We start from the raw sequence: 27,638 nt of genomic DNA, 5'->3' as shown, positions 1-27,638 counted from the left end.
GGGGAGTGAATTGGGGGAGGGCAGTGGTGGTGGTGGTGGCGAATTTGAGAGGTTGGGGGGGAGGGAGAGAACAGAGAGGGAGGAGAGAGAGGCAGGGGAGGGGGAAGGCTTAGGGAATGCTTTTATCTGCGGCCAAAAACCTCAGCAGCGAGAGAGAGAGAGCTTAGTGTTGGAGTTAAGAATACGAGAATACGAGAGAGCGAAGTGAGAGAGTGGCGACTCAACCACCGTTCTGTCCAGGCCACCACCACTCTCATCACCACCACCACCACGATCTGGTGATCACTACCACACCACCATCAGCATCATCATCACAGTACCATGATCTGAATACAATCGGTACAATAACAGAATCTCAGTGCTATCATCATCAACATCACCACAGTATCGTGATCATCTGAATAGCAGCATTGCAATACCGTCATCACAGGACCACCATCATCATCACATTAGCGTCATCATCAGAATACCATCGCCATCACCACTCACAGCACCACTATCATTATCATCATCACCACCACCGGATAGTGTGTTCATCGTCACGGTTACCATCATCTTCACTGCAACACAATCACATCCGCCGAGCGTATCATCATCATCGCCGTCATCGCCATAGCGCCACCACCATCATCATCATCATCGCCGTTGCAGCAGCAGCATCGTCGTCATCATCACCACCATCATCATCACGAGCATCACAATCATCACCATCATCATCACCACGACCAAGGAGGGGAGATGGATGGGGGCTGTCGGGTTACCATCGCGTGGCTGTGAGACGCCGGGAACCGGATTGAGAATTACAACTTTTAGGGGCATCAACAACATCAACAACAAGAACGTCAACATCAACAACAACAACATCAACAACAAGTGAAGACGGAACGTGGTGTACCCTCAATACATCCACAGTGTTGGGAGGAAAAGAAAACAACAACAATGGGCAAGTTTCAGTCGAAACAGGGTAAGTGTTGGACGCGTGCTTGTCTGCGGCTGCCGATGATGATTCTCTAATCACCCGTGGTGGTTGTGTGTCGTATGTGAGTGTCGTGTTGTGTGTGAGTGTTTTTTTTAATGTCATTTTAACGGTGGGGAGCGGTGGCGCAGCGGTTAGCGCTACGCTGCGCTACGAACCCGGCGACCCGGGGTTCGATTCCCGCTCACGGCCAACACCGGTGACGATTATCTAAACCGGTCCTGGGCATCCCCTAGGTCGACTCAGCCTCAAATGAGTACCTGGTGCGGTGTGTAAAACATCGGCACTGGGGAGACAAAGGCGGCCGAGCGTGGTGCTGGCCACCCACCCCCTCGTGTGCCGTGCCGGCCTTCATAGGTGATGCTCGCTAACAGCACTTGCCCCAACAGTCTGTTGAGGCTACACGGGGGATCTTTGGTGTGTTGTACACGCTTTATGGACAGTCGGGACAAGCTGTGTTGGCGAGCACCTATTAAGGTCGGCACGGCGCACGTGGGCATGGTGTGTCCGAATACCTCCCCGGCCGCCTTTGTCTTCCCAGTATTTGTGTAATTATTAGACTAGACACCACGTGTATGTATGTATGCAACAACAGGCACATTCAAAGCGATTGCCACTGCGACTTATACTCACAAAGGTACTTGCACAACTGCCATCTGGGATACATTGCAGAGGTCGCAACCGGGTACCCGATACCCGTACCCTATCCGATACCCGGCTACCCGTACCCGGCCGGGTACGGGTAGCCGTTTGCGACCCTGGTGCGGCTGGGTACGGGTACGGGTAGGCCGTGAGTCACTGGTGAGTAACCGTTTGTCACTCATTTCGGGTAGGGTACGGGTAGGGACCCTGGTGCGGCCGGGTACGGGTACGGGTAAGGAATCAAAACCCGTTTGCGACCTCTGATACATTGCTATGAAATCGTGTTTTACGATTGAACAAGAAAGCTATAACAGGCGACGTTTCGGACAGCAGGCCTTATTAACAGCACACTGAGAGGCTAGAGAGATAGGTCATGATCACGGCAAGGCTTATTATACACGTCGTGGAAGTTAAATAAGTTAAATAAAACAACTATCTAATCGTACGGTGGCTATCCACTGCTGGATGAAGGCTTCTGCTAATCGGGTCGGTCTTGGGGGTTGTTTGACCATTCTTCACCACGCTGGTTCAGCGAATGACCTGCCCATTACAGGACATCTGCAGTAACAAAAAAGGGGGGCTTCATAGCTCATCGAATTTTTCCAGTCTAAAGATTTAGATTTTGAATGATTCTGTACTGTGAATCGGTTCAGATGCCGCTGATGTTGGCTCGCGACAGCCGTGGCAGGGAATCGAACCCGGCGCTCACACAAGGTGCAAGCGTGCTAACCCACCCCTCGTGTGCCGTGCCGGCCTTCATAGGTGCTCGCTAACAGCACTTGCCCAAACAGTCTGTTAAGTAAACTTAATTTGGAGCTTTCGTGACTGCAGGAATTATTCTTTGGTTCTTTCGGTAAAGTGACGTATAAAGATAAAATAATAAATTAAATTAAATACTAGCATACGACGTTTCGATTGCAACACAAGCAATCGTCATCAGGTATAAATTAAATAGAAACACAAATCTAGTTTACTTAGAAATGTAATGTAATACAACAGAGAGTCGGATAACATAACAGTCAACACCCTACCTGGTTGATTACGTTCTTCCTGAGAATGCTAAATTTGAGAGAGAGATCAAACATATCTGTCTGATATCTGTCTGCTTATAAGTCTGTTAAGGCTATAGGGGTTTTTTTTGTCTTTAGTGTGGGATCATTAATAGCATCGTGAGAGGATCGTGAGAAGTAGCGACTGACGGCTTGGGGAAGCCTTCATCTGGCAGTTGATTGACGGTGGCTTAACGACGATGATGGTGGTGGTGATGGTGACTGCAAGATTAACTCAAAGATCCATCAGAAGTGATTTAATCCGGCAATTTTTGGCATTTGGGTCGCTCTTGTTCAGGAAAGAACGTCACCTTCTCGCCAAATTTTGTAATTTTATTGTGACCGCAAGGCCAGCGTGTTTGATGTTCCCCCGGCTAATTTCAGGCTCTGTATTTTCATTGTGTAATCTGTCTCCTGCCAAAGGGGGGGGGGACGGGGGGGAGGGGAACACGTGGTGGATTAGAGAATATGCACAGGTTGTATTATGTACGTTGAACTTCTTTCGCACCGCACGTAGCCAACCGTGCTCATCGGAGGTGCGGACATATCAGGCCCACCAGATTATGTCCCCGCCTATATACTCCGTACCGTCATCAACCCACGCTGACCAGCGTGGTGAAGTATGATCAATTAACCCCATGCCACCAGCATGGCATGGGGAGGCCCTCACCCGGCAGTGTATTGACTGTGGGCTGTGCAGCGTATACAGCGATGTATACGCTGCTGCGGTTAATCCGTGTACTGGCCTGTTGCTGGCATCATACGCATTTCAGGCCTCCCACAATTCCAGCTCACCGGATTTCAGGCCCACCAGATTTCCAGCTCACCGAATCTCGGGCCCACCAGATTTCCAGCCCACCGAATTTGAGACCCACCAGATGTCCAGCTCACCAGATTTCACGCCCACCAGATTTCCAGCTCACCGAATTTTAGACCAACCAGATTTACAGCTCACCAGATCTCAGGCCCACCAGATTTCCAGCTCACCAGATCTCAGGCCCACCAGATTTCCAGATCACTGGATCTCGGGCCCACCAGATTTCCAGCTCACCGAATTTTAGACCAACCAGATTTACAGCTCACCAGATCTCAGGCCCACCAGATTTCCAGCTCACCGGATCTCAGGCCCACCGGATTTCCAGCTCACTGGATCTCGGGCCCACCAGATTTCCAGCCCACCGAATTTGAGACCCACCAGATGTTCAGCTCACCAGATTTCACGCCCACCAAATTTCCAGCTCACCGAATTTTAGACCAACCAGATTTACACCTCACTAGATCTCAGGCCCACCAGATTTCCAGCTCACCAGATCTCAGGCCCACCAGATTTCCAGCTCACCGGATCTCAGGCCCACCAGATTTCCAGCTCACCATATTTCAGGTCCACCAGATTTCCAGCTCAACGAATTTTAGGCCCACCAGATTTCAGGCCCACAAGATTTACAGCTCACCAGATCTCAGGCCCACCAGGTTTCCAGCTCGCCGGATCTCAGGGCCACCAGATTTCCAGCTCACCGGATCTCAGGCCCACCATATTTCCAGCTCACCGGATCTCAGGCCCACCAGATTTCCAGCTCACCATATTTCAGGTCCACCAGATTTCCAGCTCAACGGATTTCAGGCCCACCAGATTTCAGGCCCACAAGATTTCCAGCTCACCAGATCTCAGGCCCACCAGGTTTCCAGCTCGCCGGATCTCAGGGCCACCAGATTTCCAGCTCAACGGATTTCAGGCCCACCAGATTTCAGGCCCATCATATTTCCAGCTCACCGGATCTCAGGCCCACCAGATTTCCAGCTCACTGGATCTCGGGCCCACCAGATTTCCAGCTCACCGAATTTGAGACCCACCAGATGTCCAGCTCACCAGATTTCACGCCCACCAGATTTCCAGCTCACCGAATTTTAGACCAACCAGATTTACAGCTCACCAGATCTCAGGCCCACCAGATTTCCAGCTCACCAGATTTCAGGCCCACCATATTACCAGCTCACCGGATCTCAGGCCCACCAGATTTCCAGCTCACCAGATCTCAGGCCCACCAGATTTCCAGCTCGCCGGATCTCAGGGCCACCAGATTTCCAACTCACCGGGTCTCAGGGCCACCAGATTTCCAGCTCACCGGATCTCAGGGCCACCAGATTTCCAACTCACCGGATCTCAGGCCCACCAGATTTCCAGCCCACCAAATTTCAGGCCCACCAGATTTCCAGCTCACCAGATCTCAGGCCCACCAGATTTCCAACTCACCGGGTCTCAGGGCCACCAGATTTCCAGCTCACCGGATCTCAGGGCCACCAGATTTCCAACTCACCGGATCTCAGGCCCACCAGATTTCCAGCCCACCAAATTTCAGGCCCACCAGATTTCCAGCTCACCAGATCTTAGGCCCACCAGATTTCCAGCTCACCAGATCTCAGGCTCACCAGGTTTCCAGACTCGCCGGATCTCAGGGCCACCAGATTTCCAGCTCAACGGATTTCAGGCCCACCAGATTTCAGGCCCATCCGATTTCCAGCTCACCGGATCTCAGGCTCACCAGATTTCCAGCTCTTCAGATCTCAGGCCCACCAGATTTACAGCTCACCAGGCAGCACAAGCCGCGAGGTTTGGTGGATCGCCGCACTCATGCTGTGAAACTCCCTTCCCGTGCGAGTCGAGGAGATGCCCTACCCTGGCTGTGCAAGGAGAAGGCGGTACAGCAAGTGGACTGATCACCATCTGCTTCCCATCTGTACGGGGGGAGGGGGGGATAGACTGTTGACCCTTCATGCAAGGCGTGGGCTCCAATTTCCTCATCCCCACGTGAATAATAATAATAAACACAGATCATCATTAATCGAGCTGACAGCATCTTACAAATGAAATCTCCCAATGTAGCAGGCAGCATAACCCTCCTGAAAAAGAATCCTACAGCTCAAGTGTGGCTCTCCTGAACAATTAACCCTTTCCCGGTCCGAGACGTCTACAAGTTGCCGGGTGGTTGTCCCGTTCAGCGCTGAATCGCGAACACGTGAGCGGTTCAACGTTCATTTTACTTCGAGAGGCATAGCGTCGCAGAGAACCGAAAACGACACGATAGCTGGCGCCAGACTGCGCCGCACACGCCCCCTCCCGCGTGGCCTTGTGGGAGCCTCGGTTCCCGATGACGCACGCACGTACGCCATCGGAACGGGAAAGCGTTTCTTAAATTATCTCCACCACCAAGGAGGAGATGGAGCAATGAAATCGGGTCGTGTGCCGGCGCAATGTGAGTTATGATCAGTTTAACACGGAGGCTGTCGCGATCACTATGAATTATTATGGGTTACGATGTCGCAGGATCATGAGAGGTGGTCGTCAGTGGTCCGTGGGGAGGCCTCCTTCATCCAGCAGTGGCTTGACCGTGGCTGCTGCTGATGAGTTTGTCTCTTAATTGCACGTCACGTTAAACGTATGTCGACTTGAGATTAATAAATCCACGTTGTTTTTTCCCGATTCCCTCGCCCCCAAAACAACAGCGTGCAGGAGAAGAGAAAGTCCAGAAGGTAATTCATTAATTCAATCACTCATTGCCTTCAATCACTACATTCATTTAAACCATGTGACCACACATCCCATTGAGGGCAGAAGTTTCCCTTTTGAACTACTGCAGAGGTTTACATAGAGACCCACAGATGTACACAGAGACCCATGTATAGAGACACATACACTCATGGTTATTCTTGGAACTTAACGGACTTGAACAGACACTTTATTGACTTAGGTAGAGATCTATACAAGCTCTAGATTTGAAGCTTTCGTGACTGCAAGGATTCATACTCTTAGTTCTTTCGGTAAAGTCACGTAGGTAAAAAATTTAATTTAAAATATTTAATTACTTTATTTTTTTTCTTGGTTATTTCGGTAAAGTCACGTAGAAGGGAAGTAATAAAATAATAAAAACAAAACATAATAATGTTTTGTTTTTATTATTATGTTTTATTATTTTATTACTTCCCTTCTACGTGACTTTCCCGAAAGAACCAAGAAGATGAATCCCTGCAGTCACGAAAGCTTTAAATCAAAACTTTATTTTTTATTAATTTTAATTTCATTTTTTACCTACGTGACTTTACCGAAAGAACTAAGAGTATCTATAGAAGCGCACAGAGACCCATAGGCATACACACAGAGACCTGCAGCAGTTTTGTCAAGGTCACATTTCATTAATTAGTGTTCAAAATGGTAAATTAATGATTGTGTTGGGATGAGGGGTTGAATATTAAAATCGGCTTCTGCCCTTGCCCATGCCCCGTCAAGCACCCAGTCCCACCGCCGTGCCCCGGCCACAATGGCCCCCTTCTGCCTGGGCCCTCAATGCCCTCTTCCTTTGCTTTGTCTCTCACTGTCTCCTCTCACTCAACACGAGCCCTCAACTCCCAATACTAACCCTAAGCCTCACTCCGAAGCCTCACTCCTAACCCTCACCCCGAACCCTGACTCCTAATCCTAACCCACACCCTCACTCCTAACCCTATCTCCCAATCCTAACCCTCACCCTCACTCCTAACTCTCACACCCAACCCTGACCCTGACTCCTAACCTTAAACTATAATCCACACTCCGAACCTTAACTCCCAATCCTAACCCTCACCTCTAACTCGAACCCTCACTCCCAATCCTAACTCTCACTCTCACTCCTAACCCTCACCCCAAACCCTGACTCCCAATCCTAACTCTAACTCTCACTCCTAACCCTCACTCCTAAGCCTGACTCCCAATCATAACCCTCATCCTCACTCCTAACCCTGACTCCCAATCATAACCCTCACCCTCACTCCTAACTCTCACACCCAACCCTAACCCTGACTCCCAACCTTTAACTATAATCCACACTCCGAACCTTAACTCTCATCGATAATGCTAACTAACCCTCAATAACCTCTCAGTCTTAACCCTGACTCACCCATAAATGTTGATGTCACTTTGTCTCCATCCTTGTAACCTCCGTCGCTCCCTCGCTGGCGACTGACCAACAGGAGACAGCTTCGTGGTGAACGCTTACGCCAACCGGCGAGGATTGGAAGAGGTGACTGCGAGTGTCCTTCCCCCGGCGTACCGGGTAAGCCCACGTACGCGCACGCCCGGAATCCGGGAGACAGAAATCTGGTGGAGGGGGTAAATCCAGGGACTGGTCGTCCAAGGGGCTGGATACCTAGGAGGCAAATATCTGGTGGGCGAATATCTGGTAGGCCTGAAATGCAGGGCCTGGAAATCCAGGGGGCCAGAAAATGCAGTGGTAAAATGTTTGGTGGGCCCTGAAATCTGTTGGGTGGGAAATCTGGTGGGCCAGAAATCTGGTTATCTGGAAATCTGGTCGGTCAGAAATCCGGTGAGCTTGAAATCTGATTCACTGGAAATGTGGTGGGCCTGAAATCTGGTTCACTGGAAATCTGGTGGGACTGAAATCTAGTTAGCTAGAAATCTGGTGACTGAAATTTAGTTAGCTAGAAATCTGGTGTGACTGAAATCCGGTTCACTGGAAATGTGGTGGGCCTGAAATCTCGTTAGCTGGAAATCTTTTGGGTCAGAAATCTGGTGGGCCTTAAATCTAGTTCAATGGAAATCTGATGGGACTGAAATCTAGTTAGCTAACAATCTGGTGGGACTGAAATCTGGTTCACTGGAAATCTGGTGGGTCTTAAATCTGGTTATCTGTAAATTCAAGGGGGCGGGTATACGTGGGCAGTTCCACAAATCCAGCGATGTCACTATTAACATTTCCTAATCATAATAATGATAAATATGGGTTACCATTTTGGAGGTAACTATGTTTATCTATACAGACCTTGATCAGTCCACTGCTGGATTAGGACCTCCTTCTACGGAGAAAGCCACTAATAGCAAGAGATGTTAACTCGCCACTGTGTCACGGTGTCGAGATGTTAACTACCTCATTTGGTGTACAGGAGGTCGTGGGTTCGATCCCGACCCTGACGCCTGCTGCTGCTGTATATTTGTAGTTTTCTCCGGTTTCTCCGTCCACATTTAGAATCAACGCCTGGCGTTCAGAGCGTTTAGCTGCTGCACATTTCCACGCGATGACGACGATGTTGTTGATGATAAGCCACTTCGTTGGGCTATCGTTCGCGATAGCCAAGTCCCTTCTGAAAAAAGATCTGCGCAGCTCAGTGGGGCCTTGCCTGGTAAGATTTCAAAAAAAGCAACGCAACTTCGCACTCAAGCCTCGTTCACGTGGGGGTCATCATTACGAGCGGGTTAACGCTGACCACCCCCCCCCCCCCAACCACCACCACCCCGCGCGTCGCAAGGCGCGATGGGAGTCGTCGCCTTCCTGCCGGCTTTGTGAGCGGCATCAAGCGCAGCTGGGCGAGTCGTCGAGCCCGTCCGAGTCTCGCCTGCACGACGCATCCCTTCAGCACTGAAAGGGGGTTTCTCTTCGCGCGCAGACGTAGAACCTCGTTCGCGGGGTACGTTAGCCAACCGTGCCGATCTTCGCGCGCGCAGAAGGGGGAAGGGGCGCGGGGGGTTTGGCTTTCGGTCGCTTTGCTTTCAACCTGAGTTGGAAAGCGTTGCGCGTAATTACGCATTTTGCCGGCGTAAGCTCTTGGCTCGGGGGGGGGGGGGGGCACACGTCAGCAACGGGAGTCGAGGACGCTTTTGTGTTGTTCCTGCAACTCCTTTCCTCGGCGTCGCCGCGCTTGTGAAGAAGCACGCGGCGGGGCAGGCGGCAGCGGCACGAGCATTGAAAGTGCGGCAGAGCGTCAGCGGTGATGACTGATGGAGACCGCTGGCTCCTGGGGGAATTCGAGAAAAGCCCTGAAACTCCCCGCCCACCAAACCCCCCCACCAACCCCCCACCAACCCCCCACCAACCCCCCCCCCCCCCTCATCAGCCCCCAACCCACGGCAACCCCAGTCGGGGGGGGCCTGGGAGAGTGAAATCTCCTTGATTTTAAGAGCGAGGAGGAACTCCCCCCCCCCCGACCTCCCCCCCCACCACCCCATCTCCCCCCACCTCCACCCCCACCACCCCATCTCCCCCCACCTCCACCCCCATCTCCCCCCACCTCCACCCCATCTCCCCCAACTCCCCCCCACCACCCCATCTTCCCCCACCTCCACCCCCACCACCCCCACCACCCCATCTCCCCCCACCTCCCCCCCCCACCACCCCATCTCCCCCCACCACCTCCCCCCCCACCACCCCATCCCCTCCCACCTCCCCCCCACCACCCATCTCCCCCCACCTCCCCCCCCACCACCCCATCTCCCCCCACCACCTCCCCCCCACCACCCCATCTCCCCCCACCTCCACCCCCACCACCCCCACCACCCCATCTCCCCCCCACCTCCCCCCCACCACCCCATCTCCCCCCACCTCCACCCCCACCACCCCCACCACCCCATCTCCCCCCACCTCCCCCCCCACCACCCCATCCCCCCCCCACCTCCCCCCCCACCCACCCATCTCCCCCCACCTCCCCCCCCACCACCCCATCTCCCCCCACCACCTCCCCCCCCACCACCCCATCCCCCCCCACCTCCCCCCCCACCACCCATCTCCCCCCACCTCCACCACGTGACTCGACGTCACCCGTGCCTGTACCCTGCCCTTAACCTCCCGCCCGCTCCGCCCGCCCGCCCACCCATCACAGATGTCTCAGAGCCGTTATAATCGTTACCATCTCTTTGGTTGATTGCAGAATCATCGTTATCATCTCTTTGGTTGACTGCAGAATCATCGTTATCATCTCTTTGGTTGACTGCAGAATAATCGTTATCATCTCTTTGGTTGATTGCAGAATAATCGTTACCATCTCTTTGGTTGACTGCAGAATAATCGTTATCATCTCTTTGGTTGACTGCAGAATCATCGTTACCATCTCTTTGGTTGACTGCAGAATAATCGTTATCATCTCTTTGGTTGACTGCAGAATAATCGTTATCATCTCTTTGGTTGATTGCAGAATAATCGTTACCATCTCTTTGGTTGACTGCAGAATAATCGTTATCATCTCTTTGGTTGACTGCAGAATCATCGTTACCATCTCTTTGGTTGACTGCAGAATAATCGTTATCATCTCTTTGGTTGACTGCAGAATAATCGTTATCATCTCTTTGGTTGACTGCAGAATAATCGTTACCATCTCTTTGGTTGACTGCAGAATCATCGTTATCATCTCTTTGGTTGACTGCAGAATAATCGTTATCATCTCTTTGGTTGACTGCAGAATAATCGTTACCATCTCTTTGGTTGACTGCAGAATAATCGTTATCATCTCTTTGGTTGACTGCAGAATAATCGTTACCATCTCTTTGGTTGACTGCAGAATAATCGTTATCATCTCTTTGGTTGACTGCAGAATAATCGTTACCATCTCTTTGGTTGACTGCAGAATAATCGTTACCATCTCTTTGGTTGACTGCAGAATAATCGTTACCATCTCTTTGGTTGACTGCAGAATAATCGTTATCATCTCTTTGGTTGACTGCAGAATAATCGTTACCATCTCTTTGGTTGACTGCAGAATAATCGTTACCATCTCTTTGGTTGACTGCAGAATAATCGTTACCATCTCTTTGGTTGACTGCAGAATAATCGTTACCATCTATTTGGTTGATTGCAGAATAATCGTTATCATCTCTTTGGTTGACTGCAGAATAATCGTTATCTTCTCTTTGGTTGACTGCAGAATAATCGTTATCATCTCTTTGGTTGACTGCAGAATAATCGTTATCATCTCTTTGGTTGACTGCAGAATAATCGTTATCATCTCTTTGGTTGACTGCAGAATAATCGTTACCATCTCTTTGGTTGACTGCAGAATAATCGTTATCATCTCTTTGGTTGACTGCAGAATAATCGTTATCATCTCTTTGGTTGACTGCAGAATCATCGTTACCATCTCTTTGCTTGACTGCAGAATAATCGTTACCATCTCTTTGGTTCACTGCAGAATAGTCGTTATCATCTCTTTGGTTGACTGCAGAATAATCGTTACCATCTATTTGGTTTACTGCAGAATAATCGTTACCATCTCTTTGGTTGACTGCAGAATATACGTTACCATCTCTTTGGTTTACTGCAGAATAATCGTTACCATCTCTTTGGTTGACTGCAGAATAATCGTTACCATCTCTTTGTTGACTGCAGAATAATCGTTACCATCTCTTTGGTTGACTGCAGAATAATCGTTACCATCTATTTGGTTGATTGCAGAATAATCGTTATCATCTCTTTGGTTGACTGCAGAATAATCGTTATCATCTCTTTGGTTGATTGCAGAATAATCGTTACCATCTCTTTGGTTGACTGCAGAATAATCGTTATCATCTCTTTGGTTGACTGCAGAATAATCGTTACCATCTCTTTGGTTGACTGCAGAATAATCGTTACCATCTCTTTGGTTGACTGCAGAATAATCGTTATCATCTCTTTGGTTGACTGCAGAATAATCGTTACCATCTCTTTGGTTGACTGCAGAATCATCGTTATCATCTCTTTGGTTGACTGCAGAATAATCGTTATCATCTCTTTGGTTGACTGCAGAATAATCGTTACCATCTCTTTGGTTGACTGCAGAATAATCGTTATCATCTCTTTGGTTGACTGCAGAATAATCGTTACCATCTCTTTGGTTGACTGCAGAATAATCGTTATCATCTCTTTGGTTGACTGCAGAATAATCGTTACCATCTCTTTGGTTGACTGCAGAATAATCGTTATCATCTCTTTGGTTGACTGCAGAATAATCGTTATCATCTCTTTGGTTGACTGCAGAATAATCGTTACCATCTCTTTGGTTGACTGCAGAATAATCGTTACCATCTCTTTGGTTGACTGCAGAATAATCGTTGCCATCTCTTTGGTTGACTGCAGAATAATCGTTATCATCTCTTTGGTTGACTGCAGAATAATCGTTATCATCTCTTTGGTTGACTGCAGAATAATCGTTACCATCTCTTTGGTTGACTGCAGAATAATCGTTATCATCTCTTTGGTTGACTGCAGAATAATCGTTATCATCTCTTTGGTTGACTGCAGAATAATCGTTATCATCTCTTTGGTTGACTGCAGAATAATCGTTATCATCTCTTTGGTTGACTGCAGAATAATCGTTATCATCTCTTTGGTTGACTGCAGAATAATCGTTACCATCTCTTTGGTTGACTGCAGAATAATCGTTACCATCTCTTTGGTTGACTGCAGAATAGTCGTTATCATCTCTTTGGTTGACTGCAGAATAATCGTTATCATCTCTTTGGTTGACTGCAGAATAATCGTTACCATCTCTTTGGTTGACTGCAGAATAATCGTTATCATCTCTTTGGTTGACTGCAGAATAATCGTTATCATCTCTTTGGTTGACTGCAGAATAATCGTTACCATCTCTTTGGTTGACTGCAGAATAATCGTTATCATCTCTTTGGTTGACTGCAGAATAATCGTTATCATCTCTTTGGTTGACTGCAGAATAATCGTTATCATCTCTTTGGTTGACTGCAGAATAATCGTTACCATCTCTTTGGTTGACTGCAGAATAATCGTTACCATCTCTTTGGTTGACTGCAGAATAGTCGTTATCATCTCTTTGGTTGACTGCAGAATAATCGTTACCATCTATTTGGTTTACTGCAGAATAATCGTTACCATCTCTTTGGTTGACTGCAGAATAATCGTTACCATCTCTTTGGTTTACTGCAGAATAATCGTTACCATCTCTTTGGTTGACTGCAGAATAATCGTTACCATCTCTTTGGTTGACTGCAGAATAATCGTTACCATCTCTTTGGTTGACTGCAGAATAATCGTTACCATCTATTTGGTTGATTGCAGAATAATCGTTATCATCTCTTTGGTTGACTGCAGAATAATCGTTATCATCTCTTTGGTTGATTGCAGAATAATCGTTACCATCTCTTTGGTTGACTGCAGAATAATCGTTATCATCTCTTTGGTTGACTGCAGAATAATCGTTACCATCTCTTTGGTTGACTGCAGAATAATCGTTACCATCTCTTTGGTTGACTGCAGAATAATCGTTATCATCTCTTTGGTTGACTGCAGAATAATCGTTACCATCTCTTTGGTTGACTGCAGAATCATCGTTATCATCTCTTTGGTTGACTGCAGAATAATCGTTATCATCTCTTTGGTTGACTGCAGAATAATCGTTACCATCTCTTTGGTTGACTGCAGAATAATCGTTATCATCTCTTTGGTTGACTGCAGAATAATCGTTACCATCTCTTTGGTTGACTGCAGAATAATCGTTATCATCTCTTTGGTTGACTGCAGAATAATCGTTACCATCTCTTTGGTTGACTGCAGAATAATCGTTATCATCTCTTTGGTTGACTGCAGAATAATCGTTATCATCTCTTTGGTTGACTGCAGAATAGTCGTTACCATCTCTTTGGTTGACTGCAGAATAATCGTTACCATCTCTTTGGTTGACTGCAGAATAGTCGTTATCATCTCTTTGGTTGACTGCAGAATAATCGTTACCATCTATTTGGTTTACTGCAGAATAATCGTTACCATCTCTTTGGTTGACTGCAGAATATACGTTACCATCTCTTTGGTTTACTGCAGAATAATCGTTACCATCTCTTTGGTTGACTGCAGAATAATCGTTACCATCTCTTTGGTTGACTGCAGAATAATCGTTACCATCTCTTTGGTTGACTGCAGAATAATCGTTACCATCTATTTGGTTGATTGCAGAATAATCGTTATCATCTCTTTGGTTGACTGCAGAATAATCGTTATCATCTCTTTGGTTGACTGCAGAATAATCGTTATCATCTCTTTGGTTGACTGCAGAATAATCGTTACCATCTCTTTGGTTTACTGCAGAATAATCGTTACCATCTCTTTGGTTGACTGCAGAATAATCGTTATCATCTCTTTGGTTGACTGCAGAATAATCGTTATCATCTCTTTGGTTGACTGCAGAATAATCGTTATCATCTCTTTGGTTTACTGCAGAATAATCGTTATCATCTCTTTGGTTGACTGCAGAATAATCGTTACCATCTCTTTGGTTGACTGCAGAATAATCGTTACCATCTCTTTGGTTGACTGCAGAATAATCGTTACCATCTCTTTGGTTGACTGCAGAATAATCGTTACCATCTCTTTGGTTGACTGCAGAATAATCGTTACCATCTCTTTGGTTGACTGCAGAATAATCGTTATCATCTCTTTGGTTGATTGCAGAATAATCGTTACCATCTCTTTGGTTGACTGCAGAATAATCGTTATCATCTCTTTGGTTGACTGCAGAATAATCGTTACCATCTCTTTGGTTGACTGCAGAATAATCGTTATCATCTCTTTGGTTGACTGCAGAATAATCGTTATCATCTCTTTGGTTGACTGCAGAATAATCGTTATCATCTCTTTGGTTGACTGCAGAATAATCGTTATCATCTCTTTGGTTGACTGCAGAATAATCGTTATCATCTCTTTGGTTGACTGCAGAATAATCGTTACCATCTCTTTGGTTGACTGCAGAATAATCGTTACCATCTCTTTGGTTGACTGCAGAATAATCGTTACCATCTCTTTGGTTGACTGCAGAATAATCGTTGCCATCTCTTTGGTTGACTGCAGAATAATCGTTACCATCTCTTTGGTTGACTGCAGAATAATCGTTATCATCTCTTTGGTTGACTGCAGAATAATCGTTATCATCTCTTTGGTTGACTGCAGAATAATCGTTATCATCTCTTTGGTTGACTGCAGAATAATCGTTATCATCTCTTTGGTTGACTGCAGAATAATCGTTATCATCTCTTTGGTTGACTGCAGAATAATCGTTATCATCTCTTTGGTTGACTGCAGAATAATCGTTATCATCTCTTTGGTTGACTGCAGAATAATCGTTACCATCTCTTTGGTTGACTGCAGAATAATCGTTACCATCTCTTTGGTTGACTGCAGAATAGTCGTTATCATCTCTTTGGTTGACTGCAGAATAATCGTTATCATCTCTTTGGTTGACTGCAGAATAATCGTTACCATCTCTTTGGTTGACTGCAGAATAATCGTTATCATCTCTTTGGTTGACTGCAGAATAATCGTTATCATCTCTTTGGTTGACTGCAGAATAATCGTTACCATCTCTTTGGTTGACTGCAGAATAATCGTTATCATCTCTTTGGTTGACTGCAGAATAATCGTTATCATCTCTTTGGTTGACTGCAGAATAATCGTTATCATCTCTTTGGTTGACTGCAGAATAATCGTTACCATCTCTTTGGTTGACTGCAGAATAATCGTTACCATCTCTTTGGTTGACTGCAGAATAGTCGTTATCATCTCTTTGGTTGACTGCAGAATAATCGTTACCATCTATTTGGTTTACTGCAGAATAATCGTTACCATCTCTTTGGTTGACTGCAGAATAATCGTTACCATCTCTTTGGTTTACTGCAGAATAATCGTTACCATCTCTTTGGTTGACTGCAGAATAATCGTTACCATCTCTTTGGTTGACTGCAGAATAATCGTTACCATCTCTTTGGTTGACTGCAGAATAATCGTTACCATCTATTTGGTTGATTGCAGAATAATCGTTATCATCTCTTTGGTTGACTGCAGAATAATCGTTACCATCTCTTTGGTTGACTGCAGAATAATCGTTACCATCTATTTGGTTGATTGCAGAATAATCGTTATCATCTCTTTGGTTGACTGCAGAATAATCGTTATCATCTCTTTGGTTGACTGCAGAATAATCGTTACCATCTCTTTGGTTGACTGCAGAATAATCGTTATCATCTCTTTGGTTGACTGCAGAATAATCGTTATCATCTCTTTGGTTTACTGCAGAATAATCGTTATCATCTCTTTGGTTGACTGCAGAATAATCGTTACCATCTCTTTGGTTGACTGCAGAATAATCGTTACCATCTCTTTGGTTGACTGCAGAATAATCGTTACCATCTCTTTGGTTGACTGCAGAATAATCGTTACCATCTCTTTGGTTGACTGCAGAATAATCGTTACCATCTCTTTGGTTGACTGCAGAATAATCGTTATCATCTCTTTGGTTGATTGCAGAATAATCGTTACCATCTCTTTGGTTGACTGCAGAATAATCGTTATCATCTCTTTGGTTGACTGCAGAATAATCGTTACCATCTCTTTGGTTGACTGCAGAATAATCGTTATCATCTCTTTGGTTGACTGCAGAATAATCGTTATCATCTCTTTGGTTGACTGCAGAATAATCGTTATCATCTCTTTGGTTGACTGCAGAATAATCGTTACCATCTCTTTGGTTGACTGCAGAATAGTCGTTATCATCTCTTTGGTTGACTGCAGAATAATCGTTACCATCTCTTTGGTTGACTGCAGAATAGTCGTTACCATCTCTTTGGTTGACTGCAGAATAATCGTTACCATCTATTTGGTTTACTGCAGAATAATCGTTACCATCTCTTTGGTTGACTGCAGAATAATCGTTACCATCTCTTTGGTTTACTGCAGAATAATCGTTACCATCTCTTTGGTTGACTGCAGAATAATCGTTACCATCTCTTTGGTTGACTGCAGAATAATCGTTACCATCTCTTTGGTTGACTGCAGAATAATCGTTACCATCTATTTGGTTGATTGCAGAATAATCGTTATCATCTCTTTGGTTGACTGCAGAATAATCGTTATCATCTCTTTGGTTGACTGCAGAATAATCGTTATCATCTCTTTGGTTGACTGCAGAATAATCGTTACCATCTCTTTGGTTGACTGCAGAATAATCGTTATCATCTCTTTGGTTGACTGCAGAATAATCGTTATCATCTCTTTGGTTTACTGCAGAATAATCGTTATCATCTCTTTGGTTGACTGCAGAATAATCGTTACCATCTCTTTGGTTGACTGCAGAATAATCGTTACCATCTCTTTGGTTGACTGCAGAATAATCGTTACCATCTCTTTGGTTGACTGCAGAATAATCGTTACCATCTCTTTGGTTGACTGCAGAATAATCGTTATCATCTCTTTGGTTGATTGCAGAATAATCGTTACCATCTCTTTGGTTGACTGCAGAATAATCGTTATCATCTCTTTGGTTGACTGCAGAATAATCGTTACCATCTCTTTGGTTGACTGCAGAATAATCGTTATCATCTCTTTGGTTGACTGCAGAATAATCGTTATCATCTCTTTGGTTGACTGCAGAATAATCGTTATCATCTCTTTGGTTGACTGCAGAATAATCGTTACCATCTCTTTGGTTGACTGCAGAATAATCGTTATCATCATCGTAGACGTTGCAAACTTTTTCATCCTCGCAGCGGCAGCGGCGGCGGCTTTCGGCAGGCCATCGACCAACACTATACACTACACTATACACTACACTATACACTACACTATACACTACACTATACACTACACTATACACTACACTATACACTACTACTACTATACACTACACTATACACTACACTATACACTATACTATACACTACACTATACACTACACTATACACTATACTATACACTACTACTATACACTACTACTATACACTACACTATACACTATACTATACACTACTACTATACACTACACTATACACTACACTATACACTACTACTATACACTACACTATACACTATACTATACACTACACTATACACTACTACTACTATACACTACACTATACACTACACTATACACTATACTATACACTACACTATACACTACACTATACACTATACTATACACTACTACTATACACTACTACTATACACTACACCATACACTATACTATACACTACTACTATACACTACACTATACACTACACTATACACTACTACTACACTACACTATACACTACACTATACACTACACTATACACTACTACTACACTACACTATACACTACTCCTATACACTACACTATACACTATACTATACACTACACTATACACTACACTATACACTACACTATACACTACACTATACACTACACACTACTACTATACTACTATTATACACTACTACTATACTACTATTATACACTACTATACTACTACTATATACTACACTACACACTACACTATACACTACTATACTACTACTATACACTACACTATACACTACTATAAACTACACTATACACTACTTTACACTACACTATACACTACTACTATACACTACTATACTACTATTATACACTACACTATACACTACTATACACTACACTATACACTACACTATACACTACTACTATACTACTACTATACAAAAACTACTATACACTACACCACACACTACTACTATACTACTATTATACAAAAACTACTATACACTACACTACACACTACTACTATACTACTACTACTATACACTACACTACTATACACTATTATACTACTACTATACACTACACTACACACTACTACTATACTACTACTACTATACACTACACTACTATACACTATTATACTACTACTATACACTACACTATACACTACTATACACAACACTATACACTACTACTATACACTACTATACTACTATTATACACTACACTATACACTACTATACTTCTACTATACACTACATTATACACTACTATACACTACACTATAGACTACTACTATACTACTACTATACACTACTATACACTACACTACTATACACTACTATACTACTAAATTGAATAATAATTTATTTGGGAACTGCTTTTTGTGTGCTTAGTTTGTTGTCTTTCCTCCTGCACCTCCGATTAGCACGGTGGGCTAGGTACGGTGCTAAAGAAGTTCCTACACACACACGTACACACACACACACGTACACACACGTACACACACACGTACACACGTACACACACACGTACACACACACACACACGTACACACACACGTACACACACGTACACACACGTACACACACGTACACACACACACACACGTACACACGCACACACGTACACACACACACACGTACACACACACGTACACACTCACGTACACACACGTACACACACACACACGTACACACACACGTACACACACGTACACACACACGTACACACACGTACACACACACGTACATACACACACACGTACACACACGTACACACACACGTACACACACACGTACACACACGTACACACACACACGTACACACACGTACACACGTGCACACGTCTCGTGCATAAACCACCACGCAAACTCCGTCGTCATCCTCGCAGCGACGGTGTTGTGGCCGCTCGCCATCGGACAAAAGTGGCGGCGGTCACCGCATCGTCGTCACGCGGCGCTTTCAGGGTGCGCTTCTGTGGCCGTCTGGAACGTTCTTCCCTTGCGATGTCAGGAAGCCCCTGGGAGCTGTACACTTTTAAATCGTATGGATTGACAAAATCACTTCTTTAGAATAGCTTTTCGCGTTAAGTGTCGTTGTGTTTCGCCCCGCACCTCCGATTAGCGCGGCTGGCTACGTACGGCGCGAAAGAAGTTCAACGTCCACACGTGGGTACTTTCTAGATTTGAAGTTTTCGTGACGGCAAGGATCCATACGCTTTGCTTCTTTCGGTGAAGTCACGTAGGTGAAAATAAAAATTAAATAAGAATAAAAAATATAAATAACTAAATTAAATCACGACATTTCGATCGCAACACAAGCAATCGTCATCAGGTGTGAAACTCAACTGATTGCTTGTGTTGCGGTCGAAACGTCGTGATTGAATTAAGTTATTTCTATTTTATATATTTTTTTATTCATATTTTATTTTTTCACCTACGTGACTTCACCGAAAGAACCAAGGAGTTCACGTGGGTGCGTTCGTGATCGAAATGAGTCGAGCTCTTCGCCATCCGTCGGGCGCCCGGCGTTTCTGCAGCGTGCGTTCATCCTCCTGAGCGATCAATATGGACTTGTTCTGACAAACAAGTCCATATCCTCGGTGGGGCTTTTCTTGGTCGGATGCGGATGGTTTCGTGTTGTGTTTGTGTTCGGGTGATTTGTTGACCTTTCTTGTACTTTGCACGGCTGTCGTGTTGTGGTGACGTTCTTGCCCGCCCCGACTGGGCATCTGTGACAAAGAGCTTTATAGCTCATCGGATTCCTCCTGCAGCTTAAATTAATAAGCCCCAAACCCTTCCGTACTGCGCTCTGCCTCCCGTTCTTAACTAAAACAATAAAAACATTTTTGATTTTACCAGGAAAGGTCCACTGGTTTTTTCCCCCCCAGGAGCCATCTGACCATCATCACAAATGATAGCTACAACGAGGTGGCTCATCGTCACACGGACATTCACAGCAGCGGCGCGAATACTCTGAGACGCGTGGACGTCCATTATAAATGCGGGAAGAGAGAGAGACACCGCACGTAAGATCTAAATATACAGCAGCAGGCGTCAGGGTCGCAATCGAACCCACGACCTCCTGTACACCAGCCGAGGTAGTTAACATCTCCTAGTCACCGTGATGATGAGAGAGAGAGACACGCAAATTCCAAATAGACAGCAGCAGGCGTCAGGGTCTTAATCGAACCCACGACCTCCTGTACACCCGGCGAGGTAGTTAACATCTCCTAGTCACCGTGATGATGATGAGAGAGAGACACGCACATTCCAAATATACAGCAGCAGGCGTCAGGGTCTTAATCGAACCCACGACCTCCTGTACACCCGGCGAGGTAGCTAACATCTCCTAGCCACCGTGATGATGATGAGAGAGAGAGAGAAAGTGTGCGCGGTCCCTTTGCGGGTCTGCGAGAGCCCTCGACTCGATCCGCGGGGGGCCTCTGGGGCGTCCGGGAAGTGGAGGAGGGGGCTGGGTGGTGCGGGCTATGGGGCTATGGGGCTATGAGGTTGCAGGAGCCGTGGCGCTTTGAGGTGGGTTTGGGGGAGGGGGTAGCAGGGGGTGGGGGATTGTTTTGGGGGTGGAAGTGGAGGGAGGAGGTAATTGGAGTAGAGAATTACATCTCCAAGGTCTGCGGTTTGCGCCACCCTGCCACAAGCTGGGTTCACACTGGATGCACTCCCCTCCGACTCGCAGCAGAAGCACCCCACCCCGTCACCACCACAGCCGCAACCACCACAACCACCACCACAACCACAGCCAACAATACAGCCACCACCATCACCACAGCCGCAAACCACCACAACCACCACCACAGCCATCACAACCACCACCGCAACCACAGCCAACAATACAGCCACCACCATCACCACAGCCGCAAACCACCACAACCACCACCACAGCCATCACAACCACAACCACCACCACAACCACAGACACTACTATCACCAACACAGCCACCACCGTCACCACCACCACCACAGCCACTACCACCACAACCACCATCACAGCCACCACAACCACCACCACAATCACCACAACCACCATCACAGCCACCATAACCACAGCCACCACCACAACCACAGCCACCACCACCACCACAACTGCCATCACCACAACCACCACAACCGCCATCACCACAACCACAGCCACCGCCACCATCACCACAGCCACCACAACCATCACCACAGCCACCACCACAACCACAGCCACCACCATCACCACAGCCACCACCACCACCACAACCGCCATCACTACAACCACAGCCACCGCCACCATCACCTCTCTTATTTTTTTTGGCACTAATAATGACAGCCGTGCAAACAAGCTCACTCGCTCGCACTCACTGCCACTCTCTGCCCCTCTTAATCCTACACAAAACAAAGACGGATGCACAGACGACAACAGCAACAACAACAGCAACAACAACAACAGCAACAACAACAACAGCAGCAGCAGCAGCAGCCTCCACTCGCCACTAAGTGGTGTGTCAACCTCGGTGTCATCTTGAGATGCGAGCACAAATACAAAGATCCCCCCCCCCCCGAATAGCCTTCGCGGACCGCTGGGGCAAGTGCGGTCGGTCGGCCGTTAAATTTCGCCTGCGAATCGTTCGTCCAGTCGGCCGATCGGGCTGTGTCTCTCTCTCTGTGTGTGTCCGTCTGTGTGTCTATGTTGTGTGTCTATCTCTGTGTGTCTATGATGTGTCTCTCTCTCTGTGTGTCTCTGTGTTGTCTCTCTCTGCTTGTGTGTCTGTCTGTGTGTCGATGTTGTGTGTCTCTCTCTGTGTGTCTCTGTGTGTCTGTGTGTGTGTCTCTCTCTCTCTGTGTTGTCTCTCTCTCTGCTTGTGTGTCTGTCTGTGTGTCTCCGTGTCTGTGTTTTGTCTCTCTCTCTCAAATTTACTTCGACCTGATGACGCTTGCTTGTGTTGCAATCGAAACGTCGTATTCTATTATTTAATTTATTTCATCTCCACGCGACTTTACCGAACTAACTAAAGAGGTCTGCTTCTTATTCTTATTAATTCCTTCGCTGCCCCCCCCCACCCCCATTTTTTGTTTTTAAATCAACGCGCCTGGTTGCAAGGGAGCTGGCTAAGAGAGAGAGAGAGAGTCAGAGAGAGAGAGAGAGCGAGAGAGAAGTGGGGGAAAACATGAAGCTATTCACTCGCAAAATCTTCAATTAAGAGTCTTGGCCGACTTTAAAAGGCCCCGGACTCCAGCTATTTAGCGAAGCTGGCGGCATTGATATATACGTCGGATTAAACCACCACGGGGCTTTTCAATCTCAGGAACAACCCCGGCCTTTCCCCCCCCCCCGCCTCCCTCCCCGCAGCATTGCGTGGAATTTTTTTGGGTTGTTTTGTTTTGTTGGGATTTTTTTTAAAAAGAGAGAATTTTTTTTTCGTAATCGAAACAGGGCTGCCAACGGTCAGCTGTCGGGGAGCGTCGCTGCGATTTGAAAATAAAAAAGAGAATTGGAAGATGGAGGAGGAGGATGGAGGGGTCGGGCGAAAGGACTGAGGATTATTTTGTGGTGTTTTTGTATTATTTTTGCATGTTGTTTTTCGTGTAGTTTTTCGTGTAGTTTTATGTGTTGTTTTGTGTTGTTTTTCGTGTCGTTTTGTGTTGTTTTGGTATTGATTTTGTGTGTGTTGTTTTTCGTGTAGTTTTATGTGTTTTTGTGTTATTTTTCGTGTCGTTTTGTGTTGTTTTGGTATTGATTTTGTGTGTGTTGTTTTTCGTGTAGTGTTTTGTGTTGTTTTTGTGTTGTTTGTGTTGTTTTGTCGTGTTGATTTTGTGTGTGTTGTTTTTCGTGTAGTATTTTGTGTCGTTGTTTTGTGTAGTGTTGTGTTGTTTTGTGTAGTTGTGCCATTTTGCGTTGTTATTTTTGCGTGAGTTTTTTTTCGTGTAGTTTGTGTTGCTTTGTGTGGTTTTGTGTTGTTGTTTTTGTGTTGTTTTTGTGTAGTTTTTGTGTTGTTTTTTGTGTTATTTTCCCCTTTGTGTCGCGGCCAAGAGGGCAGCGTCACACGGACTTGGCGACCTTGACGGGAGGCGGAGACTCGCCCCCGTCGCTCCGTTTGACGACTTCAGCAGTGACTTGAGTAAGCGACTGTGAGCGCCACGCTGGTGAGATGTTAACTACCTCGCCTGGTGTACAGGAGGTCTTGGGTTTGATTCTGACCCTGACGCCTGCTGCTGTATATTTAGAGTTTGCGTGTCTCTTTCTCTCTGTGGTGAGATGTTAACTACCTTGTCTGGTATGCAGGAGGTCTTGGGTTTTATTCTAACCCTGACGCCCGCTGTATCGTTGCAGTTTGCGTGTCTCTCTCTACCCGTGGTCAGATGTTAACTACCGTGCCTAGTATACAGGAGGTCTTGGGTGTGATTCTGACCTTGACGCCTGCTCTATATTTGGAGTTTGCGTGTGTCTTTCTCTTTCGCCCCGTGGTCGCGTGGAGTTTTCTCCGGGTCCTCCGGTTTTTCCCTCCACATTTAAAATCGTGCGCTTAAGAATATTTGGCTGCTATAAATGTGAGCCACACAGCTCAGCGGGCCTTACCTGGTAAAATATAAAATAATACTTTAGTTTATAGTTTAAGCAATTGCAGGGCTGCACCTACGCCCGCACTACAACAATATTGTCGTATTCTTAGGTTTTTTCGGTAAAGTCACGTAGGTAAAACATTAAAATTAATAAAAGTAAAATAAAATAAAAATCACGACGTTTCGGAGGCAACACAAGCCTCCGTCTTCAGGTGGAACCGTCACAGCCACGACAGCTGTATCAAGTAAATGAGAGATTGCAGGAGCTACCACTCCGTTTATATAATGGTTGGAGAGGGGGGAACCATTATATAAACGGAGTGGTAGCTCATGCAATCTCTCATTTACTTGATACAGCTGTCGTGGCTGTGACGGTTCCACCTGAAGACGGAGGCTTGTGTTGCCTCCGAAACGTCGTGATTTTGATTTTATTTTACTTTTATTAATTTTAATGTTTTACCTACGTGACTTTACCGAAAAAACCTAAGAATATGAATCCTTGCAGTCACGAAAGCTTCAAATCTAGACTATTGTCGTAGTAACACCAACAATAACAGCGAAACATTTAAACGTGCGTATTTGTTTGAGGGATGAAAATGCGTACGGACCTTTTTGAATTTCCCCCACCACCCGCCCCGTCATTGAAAATTAAAAAAAAAATTCGCGTTCCGGCCTCGGCAGTTGGCACCGGCTGGCGGCTGCCGCTCCGTGAAGGGGGCCTTTCTGAAATTCTGGAAAAAAAAAGGAGCAGCAGAAGGAAGAAATCCGCGGAAAAAAACGTTAAATGAGAACAGAGAACAGGGGCTGGCGTGAGATAAAAGATTAACTCTGGTCACAGGCTCCCTCTCTCTCTCCCTCAACATTTATTTTTATTTATATAATCAAAAACAGTTGCCCTTATTGGCAGAAGCGGAACTGATTCCCCCCCCCTCCCTCTTCCCCCGTCCCCCCATCCTCACTCTCTGCTTTAAATGTCGTGCATATTTCCCGGAAGGAAGGTTGAATTGAAACAAGATGAGGGCCTTTTGTATTTTATACATTTAATACGACGTCGGGTTTTTTTTCTTTTTTTGCTTTATGACAAGGGCGTGCTCGCACACCACCACTGCCACCGCCACCATCACCGCCTCCACCACCATCATCGCCGCCACCACTGCCACCACCACTGCCACCACCACTGCCACCGCCACCATCACCGCCTCCACCACCATCATCGCCGCCACCACTGCCACCACCACTGCCACCACCACTGCCACCACCACCGCCACCACCACCGCCACCACCACCATCATCGCCGTCGCCAATGCCACCACCAATGCCACCACTACTGCCACCACCACCACCGCTACCATAGCCACCAACACTGCCACCACCACTACTGCCACCACCATTGCCACCACCATTGCCACCACCACCGTCGCCACCACTGCCACTACCGCCACAACCACCACCACCACCACCGTTGCCACCACCGCCACGCCACCACCACTGCCACCACCGCCGCCACTACCGCCACAACCGCCACAACCACCGCCACCACGGTTGCCACCACCACCACCACCACTGCCACCACCACTGCCACGTCCTCCCGCAGCTAAAACAGAACCCACCCACACAGAGTCTATCGCTGGCGTTGGCCGAACGTTGACTCAAAACAAAAAAGCCGCCCGCAAAAAATTGCTCAAACGAGGGACCAAACCGCGGCCGCTTCATGGCAGGACCCTCCCGGCAACGAGCCTCGAGCACGGGGTGGACAACGTTGCCAGGTTGACAAGCCACAAACAAACAAACAAACGACGACGATAATCCCCCCCCCCCCCGTGCCGAGCGTTATGACCCCCCCCCCCCCCGTGCCCTCCCGCGACGTAGGAAACGACCCGCGGGGGAGGTCAAGGTGTTTCATTGCGAGGCTGTCGCCCTCGATGAGTGGCAACCGCAGGAGGAGGCAGGCGGCAGGTGAAGAAGGATGATGATGATGATGATGAGAGAGTGCGGGGGGGGGGGGGCTATGCGGTGATCCGCTTTGGCGGTGACGATCGCCCGAAGCCGGCGGGTGAACTCGAGCTTAGCGGTGGGTCGGTGTCACGGTGGGGACGTGGGGGTGCCGCCTTAATAGGTGCTCGCCAACAAGTTCGGTGAAGCTGTGCGTGCGTGTAAGGATGGGGTTTCACCCTTTCTGGCAAATAAAACGGGCGTCGGAGATGCTAAAACACCGGCGAGAGAAACCTCTTGGTGATCATGCAAACGAAAAAAAATTGCTCCGATAATTATCCCAAAACATTGCAACCATGAAGGCCGTGCCACCACCACCACCGTCGCCACCACCGCCGCCACTACCGCCACAACCACCGCCACCACTACCGCCACAACCACCGCCACAACCACCGCCACAACCACCGCCACCACCAGGCCGTGCCGGCCTTCATGGGTGCTTATGCTGCTGCTGCTGCTTCTCGCTAGCAGAACTTGCCCCCAGCAGTCTGTCGAAGGCTATGCGGGGGATCGTTGGCTTTGTTGCGTCTCTTCCGCGTGCATCTCCGTCACCACCACCACCGCCACCACCACCAACACCGACACCTCCGCCACCACCACCACCGCCACCACCACCAACACCGACACCTCCGCCACCACCGCCACCGCCACCACCACCAACACCGACACCTCCGCCACCACCGCCACCACCACCGCCACCGCCACCACCACCAACACCGACACCTCCGCCACCACCGCCACCACCGCCCTGGTTTTCGTTTTCTTGCACGGAGCTTTGAGGCCGTCGCCAGCCCTCTGCTCGGCCACGTGGTTCCAGTTTTGGTCCCAGAACTAAACGAGATGCACGTGAGGGAGGGAGGGAGGGAGTTTATAGCCCTAATGCCACTCCACTGCTGGATGAAGCCATCCCTCTCGTCCTACGCACTTTGTTTTTTTTACGATTTTGTTCCATCTCCTGGCACCTGATGTCGAACCCAGGCGCTCGTACCGATGTGTTGTCCCGGTCGCACCTGTGCTGTGTGTGTGCTGTGTGTGTGTGTGCTGTGTGTGTGCTGTGTGTGTGTGTGCTGTGTGTGTGTGCTGTGTGTGTGCTGTGTGTGTGTGCTGTGTGTGTGTGCTGT

General features: G+C 47.1%; 1 protein-coding gene across 1 annotated transcript; it reads left to right on the top strand.

Annotated features, from left to right (window-relative positions):
* Positions 1 to 68: 68 nt before the first annotated feature.
* On the top strand, positions 69 to 24,103 carry NKD2 (NKD inhibitor of Wnt signaling pathway 2). The gene is made up of 4 exons (XM_078879415.1): positions 69 to 964; positions 6,169 to 6,195; positions 7,669 to 7,751; positions 23,996 to 24,103. The coding sequence occupies exons 1-4, from the start codon at positions 940 to 942 to the stop codon at positions 24,095 to 24,097; spliced, it is 237 nt and encodes a 78-aa protein (XP_078735541.1). The 5' UTR covers positions 69 to 939; the 3' UTR covers positions 24,098 to 24,103.
* Positions 24,104 to 27,638: the final 3,535 nt, after the last annotated feature.

This window comes from Lampetra fluviatilis, chromosome 54 (assembly GCF_964198595.1).
Source record: "Lampetra fluviatilis chromosome 54, kcLamFluv1.1, whole genome shotgun sequence".
In the NCBI taxonomy this organism is placed as follows: Eukaryota; Metazoa; Chordata; class Hyperoartia; order Petromyzontiformes; family Petromyzontidae; genus Lampetra; species Lampetra fluviatilis.
Note: the sequence above shows the minus strand (reverse complement) of the source record. Positions and strands in the feature narration are given on the sequence as shown.